Source organism: Strix aluco, chromosome 3 (assembly GCF_031877795.1).
Source record: "Strix aluco isolate bStrAlu1 chromosome 3, bStrAlu1.hap1, whole genome shotgun sequence".
Classification (NCBI taxonomy): Eukaryota; Metazoa; Chordata; class Aves; order Strigiformes; family Strigidae; genus Strix; species Strix aluco.
The window spans coordinates 131,255,145-131,275,394 of NC_133933.1; the positions used below are offsets into that span (position 1 = coordinate 131,255,145).

Genomic DNA, 20,250 nt, shown 5'->3' on the forward strand with positions numbered 1-20,250 from the left:
TGCACTACAACTGCAAAACTCTTACGTTTTCATGATTATTTAGCAGTACCTCCTTTAAAATTGCGGCGGGATGTGCTGCATGGGGAAAGTCTCACTTCTGGGGTCACGGTCGTGACAGATTTACTACCCAAGAACAGGGTGTTTTTTGGTGTGTTTCTCAGTGGCAGACTCGTGGCTGAGGCTCAGCTTGCTCAAGCATAACAGCTCCAAAGCTACGATGGTAATTTGGAAAATATCCAGAGGCCACAAAATTTGCATATAAGCTTACCGACTCTCACGTAAGCAAAGGATATAAGTATACACAGGTATTTTTGCTTGAACTTGTACCTTCCTTCTTAGAAGGAGCATTGTTGCATGTTTAATTCCCAGGTAATGAATGTCATTCCTGAAGAATTAAGCCTCTCACCCTCCCTCACCCACATGTCCCCTCTGGATCAAGCGTGACTGTTTCTTTTCACCACCACTCCCTCCTGTGCACCCTTCTGCATCAAATGGAGATCCTGACCCTATGCAAGGCTCTGCCCCAGCTATTCTTTTTGGGACTTGGTGTGGGCTCAGGAGTCTGCCCGTGGCAGCCTGCGTGGAGCAGAGGGTCTTACTCTGTGTTTGGTGAGGTTAGCAGTCCACATCTTAGCGGCTGTGTGAAATATCCAGCAGAAAGTATCCAGAATGCGCTGTTTTTCCAGTCAGGAGGATGGGAGTCATGTCTCTGAAGATGCACATCAGCAGTTAGGCCATGATGCTTGTTGGTGGGGGGGATAGAACAAAATATTTCAGTTGGAAGGGACCTACAACAATCATCTAGTCCAAATATGACTAGAGGTGAACGGTTTAAGGTTGCAGGAGCAATGACCTGTTCCAGATGTCCACCTACAGAAGCAGGTGGAGGTCTGAAAGCCATTTCCCGGAGGGGATTGTTCCTCTCCAGGGTCCCTGGAAGGAATGTGGGGCGAGAAGATGCCATGGAGATGTCTCAAACGAGCAAAGATGAGCCCCAGCTAGAGCGCTTGTAGGGAGCCCTTGATGGTTCTGCAGTGTTTGGGTCTTCTGGTGGTTGCCACCTTGCTGCAATGCTGTAGGAAATATCTGATGTGCTTGATAGGTTGCTAACAGAAACTGAGAGTATTACTGTGTTCAGACATTGATTACTGGGTTCAGTTTTGGGCCCTTCACTCCAAAAAGGACATTGAATGACTCGAGCGTGTCCAGAGAAGGGCAACAAAAGCTGGTGCAGGGTCTGATGGGGAGTGGCTGAGGGAACTGGGGGGGTTTAGTCTGGAGAAGAGGAGGCTGAGGGGAGACCTCATGGCCCTCTCCAACTCCCTGAAAGGAGGGTGCAGAGAGGGGGGATGAGTCTCTTGAGCCAAGGAACCAGCGGCAGGCCAAGAGGGAATGGCCTCAAGCTGCGCCAGGGCAGGGTCAGACTGGCTCTTAGGAAGTATTTCTTTGCAGAAGGGGTTGTTGGGCGTTGGAATGGGCTGCCCAGGGCAGGGGGGGAGTCCCCATCCCTGGAGGGGTTGAAGAGTCGGGTTGACCCAGCGCTGAGGGATCTGGTGGAGTTGGGAACGGTCAGTGTGAGGTTCATGGTTGGACTGGAGGAGCTTCAAGGTCTTTTCTAACCTAGATGATTCTGTGATTCTGTGAGTAGACTGATAAGCATGGCTGGTTACCTTCCCGAATTTCTACTCCTGGTGTAATTGCACTTTGATTACCAAGTATGGAAACCACCTTATCCACCTTTTCCATCCATCTAATTTATATCCAGGTTGTTTGTAAAGGTGTGCAGATAAGGAAGGAGGAAGCTTGAGTTCTTGGTCTGAATGTTGTTTCTTGCAGGCAAAAGAATATTACTTTGCTTCTAAATGGAAATATTTACTTGAAAGTGCTCTGCAGAAAAAAATGAGGTAGAATCAGGGTCTAAGATTTTTTTTTTTTCCATAAAGTGTGTTGATTGCAGAGGCTGGATGAGAGTTTTGCTGTGATTTTTATGGTACCCCTTTACCACCTTTTGATGCTTCATGTGCAGTTCTCTCGCTCCTGGAGTTGAGACCCTGGGATCAAGTTTAATCTCTGTAAACTCAGCTCTAACTCTGGCTCAGGCTGTCCATAGCCCTGGGGTTTGCTGGGTCACCTGATGTAATAAAATTTATTAGACAGACCTACAGAATAACTCCACGGAAATCCCTGAAAAAGTTTTGCTTGCAGATTTCTGCTGGAGCAGAGGACGCGTCTAAATAATAGCATAATTTTCCTAATTACAGGGCAAAAAGTCAAGGGTCAAGACAGTAAAACCTCCATTTCTTGGTATTATTCATTAGCTTTTAGGTCTTCCTTCCTCTCTGAGCTCAGTCTCTTCCTCTCAGTGTTGCAGTAAGATAGAGTCTGTCGATAACCAGCCGTGGGTTTCGCTGTGCCTCCGCTCTGCCCTGCTCACCCACCCAGCTCACGAATCCCTTTGCCCTCGGTAAGCGCGGTCCAGGGGTGCTTCATCTTCCCCCGGCACCCTGACACCCAACAGGCAAATTTAATAGCCTGCTAATTGCATTCTAAAAAGGCAACGCAGCTTCTTATCCAGGTCAGGCTCAGCAAAATGAATGCTATACAGTGATTTTACAGCCTAAAATTTGCAGTGTGTTTTTACCCGTGCAAAACTTGCTGCTCTTTCTAGTGCTTCACCCCTGTGCTGGGAGAGAAGCTGGGAAGGGAAAGAGTTGAGATAGGAAGGTCTCCCCTCGCCTCCTGCCCCAACAGTCCTTGCACAGCTCTGATATGGTCCTTGGGGAATATTGAGAAGATTTGACGAATTAATATGGGAATGAAGGGTTGGGTTTTTTTTCATTTTTTTAAAGGGGTGCTGTTCGGGCAAAAATAGCGTGGGCAAAAACCATTCTCCATGTGCGGACACATGCAGTACTGGCTGCAGTACATGGTGCTGGCCGGTGACTGCGCATCCGTGCGCTGTTTGCCAAATACAGGGTTGTGGTAAAATACTATTTACTTTTCCTTCTTTCTTTGAGAAGAGCAACCCAACTTTTGACCCAGCTGCTTGCGTGGCTGTGCCCTGCTGTTGGCTTGCCCACTGAGAGCTGCAGCAAGGGGATGCTGGTGAAGCTGGTGGCTGCCGAGCCCGAGCAGCCTCACGTGCCTCCTGCCTGCTCCCGGGACGCAGCTAAGGTGTGCAGTGACATCATGATGTGTCATCAAGCTCTGCAAGCCCCCCAACAGCGATGTGCACACAGGTGAGGACACTTTGGCTCACCAGTGGCTTCTGGTGGCTGATGCATCTTGCTGGGGGGATACGCTGGCATCAGGGAGCTGAGCCCATGGGTCTGCTCTGCACCCCAGAATCCCAGAATCATTCAGGTTGGAAAAGACCCTCGGGATCATTGAGTCCAACCCTCAGCCCGACTCTACAAAGTTCTCCCCTACACCACATCCCCCAACAGCTCATCCAAACGGCCCTTAAACACACCCAGGGATGGGGACTCCACCCCCTCCCTGGGCAGCCTATTCCACTCTCTGACCACTCTTGCTGGGAAACGTTTTTTCCTAATGCCCAGTCTGAACCTCCCCTGTTGCAGTTTAAAGCCGTTCCCTCTTGTTCTGTCACTAATTCCCTGGGAGAAGAGACCAGCACCAACCTCTCTACAATGTCCTCTCAGGGAGCTGTAGAGTGATGAGGTCTCCCCTCACCTTCTCCTCCTCACACTGAACAGTCCCAGCTCCTTCCATCGCTCCTCACAGGATTTATTCTCCAGGCCCTTCCCCAGCTTCGTTGCCCTCCTCTGCACTCGCTCCAGCCCCTCGAGATCTCTCTCGGATTGAGGTGCCCAAAACTGGACACAACACTCCAGGTGTGGCCTCACCAGTGCAGAGCACAGGGGGACTATCACCTCCCTGCTTCTGCTGGTCACACTATTTCTAACACAAGCCAGGATGCCGTTGGCTTTCTTGGCCACCTGGGCACACTGCTGGCTCCTGTTCAGCTGCTTGTCAATGAGAACCCCCAGACCCTTCTTTTCCAGACAGCTCCAGCCACCCCTCCCCAAGCCTGTAGCCATGCAGTGGGTTGTTGTGGTCCTGAAGCTTTCTCCTTATTTCCTCGAAATATGGGGAAAGAAATGATGTCTCTCACCAGCACCATGCTGGCATGAGCTGCGGTGTTGAAATAATGACGCAGGGGGGAAACTGTCTCCTGGGTTTGTAAATCTTGTTCAGGGAGTGGCAGCGTTTGCAGAAAAATAACTCCTCTGCTGGCATGGGCTGCATCTTGATCACAGCCTGGGCTGGTTCAGCCATGCTGAGAGGAGCCCTTTCACAACTATGATCACTTTTGATTCTAATTTTTATAGGTACGGGCTTGAATCTGTAATGAAAATTGGAAGCTGCTTCTCTTGTTTGCAGGAAGTGGGATGGGGGGTGCTGGGTTGGCAGTTAGACATAATACTTGCTTTTTTGGATATTAAATGAAAATATATTCTATGCCAGCTCACGTGTGAATCTTGGAGTCCCCTAAGTCTTCAGTTGCTTCCTTAAAAGTTAGTCTGTGCTGGAAACTTTATTGGGGCAGTATGTGGGGACTAAAATCTATCAACGTAGACCTATTTGCAGGATCCAGCTTCAGCTAAAAACAACCCCAATTTTATTAACCTGTAATACAAATGTACGGGTATATATATAAAGTACCATGATGTGGCTGGAAAGAACCCCTGGTTGAGCTAATTTTAAGCAGTTATGAGCTTACTCTCATTCCTTTGGTAGGATTTCTCACTGTCCTGGGCACGGGAGGAATTGTGTTGATCTGGAAACCAAAGCTATGCAGTTTGTGAATGCCACAGAAATTCATGTACACTTGTAACATTTGGTTAAGATGTAAAGTTTTTATAGTACAGTGACTCCTCGGGAGCCATTAAAAATATTTTGGAAAAAAGATTTCATCCCTTTTTTTTTATAGGACAGTAAGCACTTTGAAATAGAAAAGCTCTTAAAAGTACTTTTAACTTTGAGCATGGCTTTGCTTCCCAGCTCGTTTTTGGTTTCAGTTTCAGAGCCTCCCGAGAAACATGATCTTTTTGGACTTTAGCACTACAGCGCTCGTTAGAAAATGGTTTTGGTTTGCTTCATGGGGTTGGTCACGGTGCATTCCCGCTCCTGTCGGGTGAATGAAGTTTCTGGAGATGTGCTAAATGCAGTTTGCGTGTAGCTGATATAACTACCCCGAGGAAGGAGATCGGGTGTGCGACTGGGGGAGCACGCAGATGGCAGCGGTCAGCGGGGAGCTGGAGTTCATCTGTGTCCAGCACCGTCCAGTGCTGCCAGGAACCTGCAAGAAACCAGCAGTAGAAATGATGGAATAGCTTCTCTCCAGAGAAAATGTCTTTCTAATCCCTGGTAATTAGTAGCTGATACATCCTTGAAGTAGGAGGGTTTGCTCTTCTTCCAGTTTTTTGGGATGAAGTAGGCACAGGTTTGCTCTGTACCTGTGGTGCTGGAAGATGGAGGTTCCCAGGAGATAATTGGCCATCAGTAACTTTGTCCCAGGTGCTCTTTAGCTCTGGCTTTGACCCATCAGACCAGACCCTGGATCTCAGCTGGGCTCCTGAAACTGCTGGGCTGCACTTTGAGAAGTCCCTGCCGGTGGCTCCATCACTCAGCATTTCCACGTATTTTGTGGTGACGTTTTGGGGTGGCGTTTGATTCTTCGGGTGATCCAAAAAAACCTCAAAAAAGCACAGTCCTGTGTCACCACAGTAAGTACATCTTCCTTGTCCTCATCACCCAAAGCAGTTTTCACTCAGTTGCTCGTTCCCAGCCTTCGCTGAGAAATCTGAGCCTTCTGTGACTCCCAAGTATATTTTTATTTTTGCTCTTGCAGATGCTGCGATTGTAACAAGCTCCTCTGCAATGTGAAACCCAGTTTGGGGAAAGTGGCTTTCAATTCGTGATTGTTTTGACTGTGTGATTACAGAGGGCATTTCTAGGGAGAGTTCTTTACGATCTGGGAAGCGCATGTTGACTGAGTAGTGCTGTCAAGGTCACGGGGCTGAGAACAGCTCAGCTTCTATGTAACCATCCTGATGGCCGGTCTTTTCCCACGTAGGTCTGAAAACACAGCCTGAACCTTTCTTCTCCAAGCTCTGGAGACTCCCTGGAGCAGGGGACGCGTTGTGGCCGCACGTGCTGGCCATGGGGACCACCTTGCCTGTGCCCCCTGTTCAACATGCCGTTGCTTTGCCAGCAGACTTGGCCCCTGAGCGATCTTGCTCAACCCAGGGAAAATGTTGCAGGACCTGCTCTGCAAGTGAATGCGGTTGAGCAGGGGGAATATCAAATTCTGGAGAGTTTAAGCTTAAAAGAGATTAAGTTTAATACCCAGAGCGCTGCACGGACCCTCCGAGAGGTGCTTTTCCAAGGGCTTTTCTCCATCGTCACCAGAAAAGCTTTCGTGGTGTTGCATGCTGTGGGAGATTTCAGGGCAAAGGTTTCTTCCTGCTTCTCACCTGGTTGTATTGTTCCAACATGTGTGGTTTGAACATGATTCCCTGTGTTTGTGGGCAGCAGGGGGTGAGCGAAGGGCGTGAGGACCCGGTTCTGGAAGAACTGATGTGCTCAAAGAGGGAGGAGATACCTCCTCCGTGGGGATTATCATCCCTCTGCTTCAGCAGCTGTTAAAGCATCATCTCCTCTCTCCCTGGAGTTTAATCTATCCGTACCAAAATTGGTCTAATCATGCAGGTTTGTGAACAAAAGATGCTTTTTCTCTCTAAATTCCCCAGGACTTTTTCTGGGGACACTGAGCCGTGGTGTTGGTGATGCCAGACTCCTTGCGCCGGGGGTGCCACTCTCATTAGCGTGCTGCCTTTCTCACTTGCTTTCTTTCATTCAGAAGAGATGCTCCTTTCTTCCCACACACACTCACAGGCTTTTTTTGGTGAGTCCCCTGTCTGGAACAAGCTGTGGTTTCCCCAGAAGTTGTATATGGTCACATCACTTGCCTTTATTTTGTGTTACATCAGCTAGAAAGCGCCGCGTTGTGTAGTCTGTAAATTGGTGAGCCGTTTACACCCCCACATTTCCTGAGACCAAGACGTGCCACGTGCTCGGTGATGTAGGGAACCCAGGGCAGGGCCAAAAAACCAAGAGCTGGCCTGTCTTCTTCTGGGGAGCAGGGTCTGTGCTGTGCTTTTCTTTGCCACAAGCAAGATGTCCTACTTCTTAGCAATGGTGTGAGTTGTAAAATCATAATTATCTTTGTGGATTGGGCTTTAACTTTTCAATTTCGGTTTATCAACATGATCATACAATCACAGAATGGTTTGGGTTGGAAGGGACCTTTGAAGATCATCTAGTCCCGCCCCCCGGCCGTGGGCAGGGACATCTTCAACCAGATCAGGTTGCTCAAAGCTTTGTCCAACCTGGCCTTGAAGAGTTCCTATGATGGGGCATCCACAACTTACCTGGGCAACCTGCTCCAGCATCTCACCACCTTTAGGATGCGGAGGTGCTGCTGAAACGCTACCTGGTCTACATCTGGAGGTTGCCGTGACTGCTTAGATGAAAACCAAATGGTAAGCAGGGAGGAGAAGTACATGGCTTTCATTCTCAGCTGCCTGGTCACCAGAAGGGTTCATAGACCCAACGTGAAGTGGGTGAGGGAGAACCAAAACGCCTGCTTGTGGAGATGAGCTTTCCTGCGAGGTTTGGACTGGCACAGTGCTGTTCTCCTTAGGCCTTCTGGCAAGACACTGAAATCTCTGGCCAGAGCCCCTGCTCATAAAATGGAGAGGGTCATTTTTTTTTCCTTTCACTTAGTCTAATCTATTCAGGGTTTGACATCTGGGGCAGGGACAATCTAATTCTGTGTATTTGTGTGGTGCCAATCATAATAACGCTTCTCTCTCGGGTCCTCTGGGTCCTGTTGTAATACACGGCTCGAGTGGATTTGGAGCGGAGGTCTCGCTGATCTGATAGCCCCTCTCTGATGGTGATGGCTTTAAGAAGATGCAAAAAAATCCCTGGAGTGGGCAGCTCCAGTTTATCCTGCCCCGGGAATGTCTTTCTCCTAATCTCTGGTGACAGAGGCGCACGTTGATGCTCGGAAGAGGAAAGATGAAGATGCCAACTTTTCTGGTCCAAGAGGCTTCATCACTGACTTCAGTGGGAAGGCTCTGTGAGAAAACCAAGCAGAGGTTGATTCTGGGGGATTAAACTGAGCTCAAAACATCTCCTGGGTGTAAAGAGGTAACTGCTGGACTGCAGATAGCAGCTACTTGTAGGGAACAAATGGCCTTTCATCTTCTCACTGCTGCATGTTGGGAAGAGGAGATGGTCTGCAGTTTTCCCACTTAATGCGTTGCTTTTTAAACCGCAGCAATTTGAGAATTATTTTTTTTGTTTGTTGGCTTGAAAACAATTATTATAAATAGGGCAGCAGTGAGCTGTTCTGGTGCTGGGTGTTAGGAGGTCATTCCAGTGCCCCATCTCCTGAGCAACCCCCTGTCACACCGGCCAGATCCTGCCTCCGAGAGGGCAGAGGCTCAGGATCCCGCTGCGGTTTGGAAGTTGGAGGGAGCCTGTTTCAGAGCAAAGGCTTTGCTGAGCAGCAGGATTTTTGTAAAAAAGAGGTTCCCGGTTCCTGCTGTGTCCATCGTTCAGCAAGAGCTGCTTGTCCCTGCTGCTTTTTTTTGTCTGCCCTCGTTTTGTGCTTTGCCTGGTAGAGACTCAACCCTCAGTGCAATGCAGAAAACGGTCAGGGCTTTTTTTTTTTTTTTTTTGTGCACAGATGAAAAGATTAAGCTTGTGTGCGCTTGAATCTTTAGAACGTAATGAGATTGGGATCCCTAAGGGTTAAGGATTTCAAAATTTCCTGCGAGTTCTGTCCCTTTTTGCACGTGCCACCTTCAGCAATCTCAGGGTACGCTCTTCTGTAATGCAGCTATTTTATCAAATTGCTTTGCTAGTAGTATATAATTTTGCTCTAACTGCTGCTGATGGCAGCACGGAGATGATGATAGGCGCACATATCTTCCTTTTAAAATAATTCATAATAGGCCAGGCTGGGTTCTTTGCATCCTTATGGTGATGGATGGCTGTAGGCTGGCCCTGATTTCCCTGCACCTTCAGAGGTGGGTGCTCTCTCCAGGTTGCACCACTGGAGAAGAGGTTGGGCACCCCAGGCCTATCTATGAGTTATGTAGTGGGAACCGAGACCCCCGTGTTCCTTGGTGGAGACCAACTGGGATCTGTTCTGTAATCCCCCATTGAAGACATTATACATGCAGTGGGTTTTTGAGCGTGTTAGGGGTCAGACTGGGATTATTTTTGTTGTGCTACTGATTTTCACGTGCTGTTCTGTGGTTCTGGAGGCACCGTAGAAATGCCTTGTGTTTCCAGCTGAGGATCTGGAGAATTAGATCAGCATTAATTTACTTTCTTTCCCCTCTGAGGTTCATTGGAGAAGCATTTCTCCTGCTTTTCAGGCTTGAGAGGAAGGAGGGTTGGAGATGACCACATGAGAAGCCCATCTGTGATAACCCCTGGTTGGGGATTCCTGGTGCTGAGCCTTAACCCCAAACCCACCTTTTCCCTGAGTTTTCCTGATACTAACTCTGTTGAACAAGAAGACAGTGGCATTGCATTAAAACAATGTCATCATCGTTGGAGCTTTAATTCAAAAACATAATGAGCTTTTTTGATGTTCATTCCCATCTGGGAATAGGTAGGGTGCTCTGGATGATCCCAGCTCAGCAGACCCGATTTTATTGACGGGCGCTGCAGGTACCGGGGCCGCTGTGAGCAGAGCAGACGCAGCTGGCTCGCAATTAAGGTTGGTTACCTAAGCCATTACAATTAGGTAAGAATAACAAAGGCAAGACATTTTTAAAAGTGAGGCTGAACCCAGGGTGTCTCTTGATTGTTTTCTCTTGTCACGTAATTGAACCCTTAGGACCTCTCTGCTCCATGGGAGGTCAGCTATTTTCATAACTGGTTTATAATTATTCCTGTTGTGGAACTTCTTACGAGGCATTAAAACTACAGTAAGAGGAGTGAGGAGATATTGATCCCTCCCCTGGCAAGGGGAGGGTCTGCATGTAGCACTTTGCTCCCAACTGTGTTGTTTGTGAAACATTTTGGGGCTGGAAAGTACCCTGAAGTATGAAGAACGGCGTCCTTCTGGCATTAGAAGAGCAAAGGTTGAAGAAGTGTTTTATCGATTCGGAAGGGGTCAGACAGCAGGACCACCAACCTGGGGGCTGATGCCATCAGTACACCAGTGTACCCCTCAGGGGTCATCTCTGCTCATACTGGGCTGCAGGTTAATTGTTTGGTTTCTTAACAGGCTCCTTTCCTACATCCTAAAGTGCAGTTACCTACATACCACACCTGATTCCGAGGCAGCCTCGAGTGGCTCGTGCTTTTTCCTGAAGATGGGCCGTGCACAGGCCATTTGGGGACATCTCTGCTTCATGTGCAGCCTCCACCCACTGTGGTGAAAAGGACAAACCTCTTCAGATACCCCCACAACATCAAGACCTACCAAAATCCCCATACTCTGCAGCCTGCCTGGTTACACAGAAGGGGAGAGAACCAGCGTGGTGGGGATGTGGATCCCTCGGAGGGGACAAGGATGCTCCAAGTTCTGTCTGGCTCTGGGTGGGATGCCAGGCATTTGGGTTTGGGGACAAACAGTGGGAGCTGTGTGGTTACTGCATGTCTCCTACCCTGATTATATATCCCCATCGAGGCAGGGAATTGTCACTGATATATAAAAAAAAATAAAGTAATAATTATATGTATATACAAATGCATATATGCATTATGTAGCAAGTCTTGGTACAGACTCAATAAATATCTCCATATATTTTTAGGAAGAAGAGATAAAAAAGTGTCCCCATTCCTATCCAAGTGCCCATCTCTGTCCTCTGCAGCGCACATCGAGCTCTTTTTCATAGAGATCAAGTTCATCGAAGCGTTGGGGTCTTGTCGGTCTGGGCAGTTGTTGTTTTAAACACCTTTCCCTGTATCATCTTCCCAGTTGACTAACCCCCACTTTAGCAAAATAAGAGGAGGATGTTTTATGACGGCTGTGGTTTTGCAGTCTTACCCTGATTTGTATAATTTTGGATTTGTGCTTGGATTCCTCAGTTGCCGCTCTAAATTCACGTGGTCTACTATGTACTTAACCCCTTTGGCATGGACGTGTTAGGGATTTAGGGGGTAGAAGCCTGCTCTGGGGTTTTTTTTTCCCCTAAGTTTGCACTTCTCACTGCTGAATATCAAGCTTGCACCGCTGCAGAGTTTATAACACACGCCATCCGCTGGGAAGAACATCTTTTGTTTTTGTCGCTTAGCAATTCCAGGCTGAGTTTCAATTTCAACAGCAAAATTCACCCTTCCCTTACCCAGAGCTCGTGGAGGTTTTGCATCATTAAACATGTTTTCTAGCCAAGAAGGTCTTGCAGCTTGTAGGTGTATATATAATGTGTGTTTGGTTGCCCTGTAGTATGTGGTGGAGGAGATGAAATGGTGGTGAGATGCCTCCACACCTGACTTGGAGATGGTTCTTGGGAGAGAAATGCAAACGCCTACTCTTGGACATCCTGGCTGAAGCCCAGCCTGAAACCTGGACGAGAATAAGGCTTCGTTTCAGGGTATCCCTTAGTCTGCAGAAGCCTGGTTATAAAACCAGCGGCCTGGGGTCTCCGATTTTTTTATTCATCCCTTCAGAGCAGGCAGGACCTTAAAGCCTTGAGGTGGACCTACACAGAGGAGTTTGCAGCTGGAAATTTTGGGTGGGTAGAAGGGAAATGGGGATTTTAGCACTGGTTATCAAGTGTAACGTTCAGAAATGAGTGATTTCTTTGCTGGCCCAGCTGGTACTGAAAATAAGCTCCTGCCTGTTACCTAGTAACTTTGATTTCAAGTTCATTTGTTGGCAGCGTCCTGTGATGTCGGATTACTACTGTTAGGTACACATACATGGGTGAGGGTATATCGTCCACCTACTTCTCAGACAAAGATTCCAAAATTTTGGGTTGGTGTGTGGGGAAGTGATGGTGAACCCCAGACTTGTCTTGAACTGTGTATTCTGTGATTTGCCCACCCCACCCCAAACCCCCCCAGCCCCTGAGGTTTGGCCATGCCTTTGCATGCTCTCTTGTCTTCCCCAAGCAGTTTGTGCTGGTCACCAGGATGGCAGCCAGGTGAAGAGGGGCAGGGTGTAGGTTTTGCTGTAGCTCCCAGGGGTAGTTGTCACCTTTTTCCTCCCAGTTGTAATGGTGACAGGGATGGTGGTGTGGGAGCATCTGGGGTGGTGGTTGTCGGTGTGACCACCCCACTAAAAGGGGGCAGATCATAGAACCACAGACTGGTTTGGGTTGGAAGGGACCTTAAAGATCATCTAGTCCCACCCCCCTGCCATGGGCAGGGACACCTTCCACTAGCCCAGGTTGCCCAAAGCCCCGTCCAACCTGGCCTTGAACCCTTCCAGGGAGGGGGCAGCCACAGCTTCTCTGGGCAACCTGTGCCAGTGTCTCACCACCCTCACAGGGAAGAATTTCTGCCTTACATCTAATTTAAATCTCCCCTCTGTCAGATTAAATCTATTGCCCCTTGTCCTGTGACTACAAGCCTTGGTAAAAAATCTTTCTCTGTCTTATAATCCCCTTTATATATCCAAAGGCCACAATAAGGTCTCCCTGGAACCTTCTCTTCTCCAGGCTGAACACCCCCAACTCTCTCAGCCGGTCCTCACAGGGGAGGTGCTCCAGCCCCCCGAGCATCTTCGTGGCCTCCTCTGGACTCACTCCAACAGGTCTACATACTTCTTGTACCCTGGTTTAGATGTTTTGTCATCAAAACTTCAGCTGCTGTGCATTTGCAACAGCCACACGTGTGTGTAGACACCTCTGTAAGCCTTGGAGCTGCTGATGCAGAGCAGGGACCAAACAACCTCAAAGCATCTCTGAGATGAGAAAAATTGTGTTTTGTCACCGATTTGTTCCTCAATAAATCCAGCCTCCAGGCTGGGAGGGACTTTGGGCTTTTAAACACCACGTTGGTGTGTCAGAGTTTGTAGCGCGGAGGCTGGGAAAAACATCTTGCTCACCACTGTAGCTGGCATGTCTGAAAGAATGTGACACGCTTAATTAAGTTCAGTTTTTATTTAAAGTTTGCTCTTTTGGACTGAAGTAAATAGAAACATTAAGTGCTGACAGTTGCTTAAACTAGACATTTACCATGAACTTCATTTTCTAGATGCAGAAATCATAACCTAGAGACTTTGCTTGCTTCTTATAGCTTTTTTTAAGTGGTGGAAGAAGCCAGGCTGGAAAGTGCTGAGTTTGCTGGCTTCAGCAGACACGCAGACTTGAACGTGCAGCTTGTTTTTGTTGCTTTTTTAACAAAACAAAGATATTTTGTTCTCACTTTCCCATTCAGACATTTACCTCGGATGCTCCTCATTTGCTGTTTGCTACCTGGAGAGGGTAGGAAACCTCTCCGGAGCTTGGCTGTCAAAGGATGTTAATGCAATCGTGTGGATTTAATCACCTCTTCAGAGTGCTGAGCCTCGTGTGTTTGTGTTGTACTTACTCTGCTCAGCTCCAGCGATGGTCCATGGGCACGTACAGATGGGCCAAAGAGATGCTGCTGTCAAAGAAAAGGAGCACATCCCTCTTTGGGGAGAAGCTGCAGGTTCCTGGAGGAGTTCTTGGCTGCTTGAACATCAAGATAAATCTTGTGATGGAATCTTTGTCTCTATAAATAATTAGTAGATGATAAAGATCGGTGTTGACGGAGTAAGATCCTTGTAGCTCATCCCTATAGGGCGGTTTGTGGGTTTTGTATATAAAGCATGAGGCACGGAGTAGTGGAGGTATCTGGTGCTTTCATCTGATCTTCTCTTGTTGCGACATCAGCTCGCTCAATCAGTAGAGACTTTTCCAAGAAGGCTGCTAGAGGGTCCTCATGGGATGTAGGTGAAGCTGGGAGTTGATTCGAGCAGGTGTAAAACCTGAAGAACGTTTTCCATTCCTTTGTTTATCATGAAAATAATTTTAATTCCTGAAGTTTTCCTCCTGAAGTGTCATCTGCTCACTGTGAGGCAGTCGTGTCTCAGATTAAGTAAACCTCATTTCCCCCCGTAACCTGCAATGACATCCATCAAGATTCTAGCTTCATCTTACCTCTGTTACAAATGGGCACTTCTGGCATTGTGCTAGGGCTCATTTTCCTCCAGATTCCTGCATACTACTAGTCCATCTCTTAGGGCTCGTTTAAGTCGGGAAACTTTGAATGCTGGGAGTGGATAATTCAGATTAGTTGGTGGTTTATGTCTGTTGAATGCTGTTGCCCACAGCCACACAAGATCAGGCTCGAGGCCTTTTGAAGGGACTCTCAAATCATGCAATGACAGAATGGTTTGGGTGGGAAGGGACCTTTGAAGACCATCTAGTTCAACCCCCTGCCATGGGCTGGCACATCTTCAACTAGATCAGGTTGCTCAAAGCCCCGTCCAACCTGGCCTTGAAGAGTTCCAATGATGAGGCATCCACAACTTTGTCTTGCTGGTTATCATGAAACCTCTATCTGTCATGACACCTGGAAATGTCGAGGAGCTGGACCACCGTGTCCATTCCTGCATGGTTTGTGCTTCTTCATTGGATTCTTATAGCCAACCGTTGGCTTAAACTTCAATTTTGGAAGAGCTTTTGGAAGATACCCCAGGTGTCATTGCTGTTGGCCTAAAGTGGAAAGCCAAGAGCTTTGATTTGTTTGGAGCTGCACCCAACGCCCCTTCTCTCGAAGGCAAACATAGAAGGAAACAAAAGAAAGTGAAATCTACCACCACGTAGGGTTATTTGACAGATGAACAGCTTTAACTTCTTTTTAAATTCCTTTTCTGGAAACCTTGGTATTTGAGCTAAAGGTTTAATAACCTGTCACGGCGTGGGGCATTGTGATGGGCTGGCACTGATGCCGGTAGGTTTAGAGGGTGGAAGATGTGGGAAGAAAGGATCATTGACGTTAAAACTTATTCTGAGCTGAATTTGCCCTACATGAACCATTTGGAGCCTTTTAGCTGAAAACCCTCTGCTTGACTCAGGAGAAAACTTAAAAGGAACCAGTAATTTTATAATTGTATAATGCGGAGTTGAGAGTGAGATACTCAGTGGTGCAACCTGGTGGTGTCATTGAATTGCCACAATGTATTTTATTTTTTAAAAATTTTTTAAAAAAATTATTTTATTTTACGTTATTTTACTTTTATTTTACTTTTACTTTATTTGATTTTATTTTAATTTATCTTATCTAGAAAGGTTCTCAGTTTCTGGTGTTTTTATTAGCAAATATCTTGGAAAAAAAAATATATTGAAGCAGACTAACCTGTATTTGGTGGTTCTTTTTGATGGGAATGGCTGAAGGTCAGAGAGTTTCCAGCTTGCTGGCAGGCCGTAGCTGGGGCTGCGCGGCTGGGGCTGCGGGCAGCGGTCGTTGCCCTCGGCTGAGGTTTGCCAGCGGTTCGGGTGATGGATGAGCAGCGCGAGAGGCTGGGGCTCGGTGCTGCCAGCAAGGAATCAGCTCCCCCTCCGCTCGCTTGCTTTCTGCAGCCTTCATAATTAATCACCGTGCCCAGGAGAACGGGCAAGAAAATGAAACTTGGGCTTTTCGCAGGAGCTCTGTAGCTTCTGCAGATTCTTTGTGTTCCAAATTCTTTGTCTTATTTAACTCTGCATTGGGAGAGCTGGGTTTATTGACTTTATTTTGCTTTTTCTGGTGATATCACATCAGCTTCTGCCCATCTGACTCTTTCAAATCTCCTTGAAGTGAAGAGATGGAGTGAAAAATACACCGAAGGCAGAATTTGGGGTGTTACGCCCAGGTTAACGTCGATGCTCTCGTGAAAGGCAGATGCAGCCAGGACAAAGACATCTATTAATCATTCGTTTAACACAGCAGCTGGAATCAAATTCATTGCTGGAGCCGGGCCATTCCAGCAAGGGTAATTTTTTGCTGCTGAAGTAATAAAAAAACTGAACAGCTGAAGGGGTGGAATTTGTTGGTAAACTCTTGAAACTTCCCATGTTTCCCAATTATTTTATTTTTAATTTATATTACACACTTCCCAATTCCTCCAAGACTGCAAAGAGGAGAAAAGCTGGAAGGATCCCCTCAAAAAAAACACTGTGCTTTGAAATAATGCAGTCGGAAACTCGGGTTTTGAGCAGGTGATGGGGTTTAGCCTTTAGCCTCATTTGCTCTGTGGTTGTAGATGAAATAGGGTCTTAATTTGCATACTGGGTTTTCAGTAGAATTACAGTAATTACAGCTCTCACCCCTTTTTCTTCTTTATCCTTGTGCCATCTTGGTACAGCTGGACCACATAAGGTCTCTGCAGACGATGATCAAGACCGTATTTATTAGACTGTTCTTTGTGTCTGTAATACCTGATTTTTTAAAAATTATTTTTCATTTTTTTATACACCTCAATGTTACCGCTCCACATCCCCTGACATTCTCTCCTGAATTTTGTCATCTTCTTTGCTTGACCGTTCCACATCTATGGTCCTGCAGGCTCTACCGTGCAAATAACAGCATCCTCCCTGGACAAAAAAAATCATAAAATCATGGAATGGTTTGGGTTGGAAGGGACCTTTAAAGGTCATCTTAGTCCAAACCCCCTACAATGAGCAGGGAAAATGCTACCTGGACATTATTCTTTAATTAAGTTATTCTGCAGCTGTATCTATATAGGTTTTTACTTCTCCAGGACTTCCATGTCTACCTCCAGATCTTTTTTCCTACCCTTTTTCCTCTCTTAATTTTTTTTTTTTTTTTTTAAGTATTTGGGCTTTTTTATTCCTTTATATAACAGAGCTGCAGTGGCTCCAAGCATTTTCTCCTTTGCTGACTTCTGGAGTATCATTTCTGTATCTCTTCATCCTACCAACACACATTATTTCAAGTTTCTTGTAGAAGTTTCCTCCCTCTATGTTTTTTCGAGCACTTTCTCCTGTTCTTTGATGTCTGTAGCTGTGCTGTGCAAATCCCATGGTGGAAATGGTTTTGATGAAAAGAATTTGAGATCTGATGTTCCTCTGAGCAGGGCAGCGGAGGAGGGACCTTCCTCAGGGTCCCTGAAATCAGATGTTCAGATGCCACAGTGATGGTAAAACCGAAAATATTTGGATACGGATCAAAGGAGTCATTTTACAGCCCAAACATCTTAAGGTTCCTGTTTACTTTTGTTTATGGTATTAAAAAAAAAAAAATAACATCCAGACCCTGATGGTACCTGTGATGTGACTTTTGGTATGAAGATAAGTGAGTCCCCTGCTCCTGCCTGGGCACCAGGGGCAGTTGGGACCAACCCCCCCCCTGGACACAGGTCCCTTTGCTGGAAAACACAAGGGTGACAATAATTTGGGGGGTTTTTCCCCTGAATTTTTTTTTTCACCCCAGCTCTGTACACAAGCCAGGCTTGTCCAAAATTTTAGCAGAATATACTGCCCGTGGTGCACATCAGCGCTGGGGAGATGATCAGTGTGGGGGTCCTGATCACTGCCAGGATGATGCGCAGCCTGATTCTGGTTTTATCCCACAGTCACCGATTTGTAAGTCCACGCTGACATTCAGAGGAGTCCCTTTCCCAAGCTGGAAGATAAAAAAGCTGCTGCTTTTAAGTGCAAAAATGCCCCTTTTTATAGAGCAGCACAGGCTCAGACACCAGACTGGGACACGAGAGGTGCAAGAGGACCGGGTAAAGGAATTTTTCTTGCACCTTAATTTTCCCTCCTGTGAAATGATAATTTTTCTGTGATACAAAAGTGGGCTATGAGGCTAGGTTTAATAACATTTGTGCCACATTCAGTTGGGACGGTGCGTTATAGGGATGCATGGATTAAAAACCTGTGTTGTGTCTGATTTAAAAAAAAAAAAAGGCAAAATCGCTTTTGATTTCTAGAGGTTTGGTTTGGTTTTGTTTTTTTTTTTTTTTTTTAATATGAGAGTCCCTAGGACGGGACCAGTTCTGTTTCCAATCACAGCAAGCTGCAAGCATCGCTGCTCTCGCTCGCTCCCGTGCCGTCGGAGCCGCTCGCTCGGTGCCGGCAGCGTGCGTTGGGTTTCATTATCAGCCAGCCGGTGCGGGAATCGAGTGGGAGAAGCTGGCGGCGAGTCCTTTCGCCTTGAGATGGCAACGGCACCGTGTGCCGGCGGGCGCTGATGGGCTCGCCAACCCCCGGCGAGCACATGGGGGGAGCGCGCGGGAGCGAGCGGGAGCCGGCGAGCTTCACGGCAGCATGTTCGTCATCGGGGGGCTGCGCAGCCAGCGCGCAGAGCGATGGAGCTGGGAAGCTCTCAGGTAAGGGATGATGGCTTCTTCCCCCTAAGACACCCCTGGGATTAGGAAGGGGGTTTGGGGGGGGTTTAGTGGTTGATTCAGGAGCGAGCAGTGGGGTGTTCGCACAGCTGGGCTCTCCTGCGCTCCCTTGCTGCGACCTGGCTGGGGTGGCAGGGGGAAAAAAAATACCTTTTGCTGTCACTTTATTCAGCATTTATACAACAGCGCAAAGAAAAGCCGGTGTCTGAGTAATGAATGATATTTGTATTTCCCGAGGCCGCCTTCCCTCGGGCATTTTACTTCGGATTTCTTTTATGGATTGAACTTTGCTGAGGCTGTTTTTGGTGCTGCACCCTTGCGCGCAGCGTTGCCAGCACTGAACACAGCCGCGCGCTTGTAGGAGAATGTGCTAAGTAGAAAATGACGTATTTCAGCGGTGACCTTGAAAATCGATGTGTAAATGTTTAAGCTGGGTAGAGCTGGCATGAATCCTCACAGCAACTTGCAGAAGTAAGGACATCAGATTTTTTTATTTTTTTTTTTTTAAAAAAAGCGTTCCTCGTTAAAAGAAAAAAAATGCTGATTGCTTAATGTTTGTTAATCATTGATGGAAGAAGTAAAAGCAGCAGAAGTTAATGATTTCACATGTATATGGGTTCCCTTTAGCAGAGCATTGCACAATTCGAAGGAGCTCTTCCCCTTTGAAGTTTACGTGGGGTTGCTGTGTCAGTGGGCTCTCGCATGAGGTTTTGTGCTTGAATTTCTCCTGCCCTTAACTCGCTCCTCGGGCCCAGGACTGTCCCTGCCTGCGTGGCAGCAGCACCTGCTGCCCCAGAGCTGCTGGATTATGCAGGGTGAATAAAAATACAGTCGTCGCCTCGAGCCCGCTGCGTGGGGGAAGGTGTTGTAGGGCTTTCCACCGTAAAGCCGACATCGTCAGCGCCTTCGTTTTTGATGTACATCACTGTAACAGGCTGGAGTGATGGAGAAGATTGTTTAGGATTTATGTAAACCTTTAAAACGCTGCATAAATTGTAGCCGGAGGCAGTGCTACACCTCTCTTGAGTGGCACGAGCAAATTCCCATTTCCAAACCTGGCTCTCTCTTTTTTTTTTAGGTTTTTTTTTTGTCACTGATGACATCAGTGCATCACTAAATAGCACAAGAATAAGGTCCAAGCACTGGGTATCGTGATGCTGCTCTTTCAGTTTTCAGAGTTTTCAGATCTCTTTTGTTCACCCTCTTAAATTTTTGGTGTTACTGATGTAGATCTTCCATCAAAAAGGGGCACCGTGACACTAAAACAACCTCTTTTTCGTTAAAAATTTAGGATCTAGACTGGTAAGGCAGAGTAGCAGAAAGTATGCCCAAAGTTTGCCCAAAGATGGGCAAATGGGTTTTAAAGATGGTACGGGGAGATGACGATTTGCCAAGAGGGTTGAGAAGAGCTGGGACCTGAAATCTCAGACTCACATCTGTCACGAGTTTGTTGTTTCTCTGTGATATTTGCTTTTCTGTATTCTCCACTGGGCTCCTCTTAATCCATCCTCTAGGAGATTTATGTATGTGTTGATGGTGACCAGGGTGAAATCTCAGTGAACAGCATATTGTGGGAAATAATGCTTCAGCATTTCATCAGTGATGAAGCAAGTTTCCATGCAAGACCTTAAAACAGGGGAAGGTGATTTTAATTCAAAATAAATCTAATCCAAAATGGATTTCACAGATCCATACTCACATTTTCATACCCACGGAGTTGTGGGACCAAGTTGTGTGTTGGACACAAGCTGCTTGTGTCCAGGAGGTCAGCGCAGGATTTGGGGACATGGGATGGAAGTGGCGGCTCCTGTGCTCCTCACACCTCCTGGCTTCTTCTGAGGGTTCTCCTGCGTCTCTTCATGCCTTGG

General features: G+C 47.1%; 1 protein-coding gene across 5 annotated transcripts in view; it reads left to right on the forward strand.

Moving 5' to 3' along the window:
* NCOA1 (nuclear receptor coactivator 1) overlaps positions 1-20,250 on the forward strand; it is a 190,207-nt gene that overhangs the window by 76,144 nt on the left and 93,813 nt on the right. For 4 of the 5 annotated variants that reach the window (XM_074820338.1, XM_074820334.1, XM_074820335.1 and 1 more), the window contains exon 1: positions 18,153-18,364. The exons of the other annotated variant lie outside the window; for it this stretch is intronic. In XM_074820338.1, coding sequence (XP_074676439.1) covers positions 18,344-18,364 — 21 coding nt within the window. In that variant the 5' untranslated portion in view covers positions 18,153-18,343. Of the gene's footprint in view, positions 1-18,152; positions 18,365-20,250 lie in introns of those variants that run through there. 5 annotated transcript variants of the gene reach the window in all.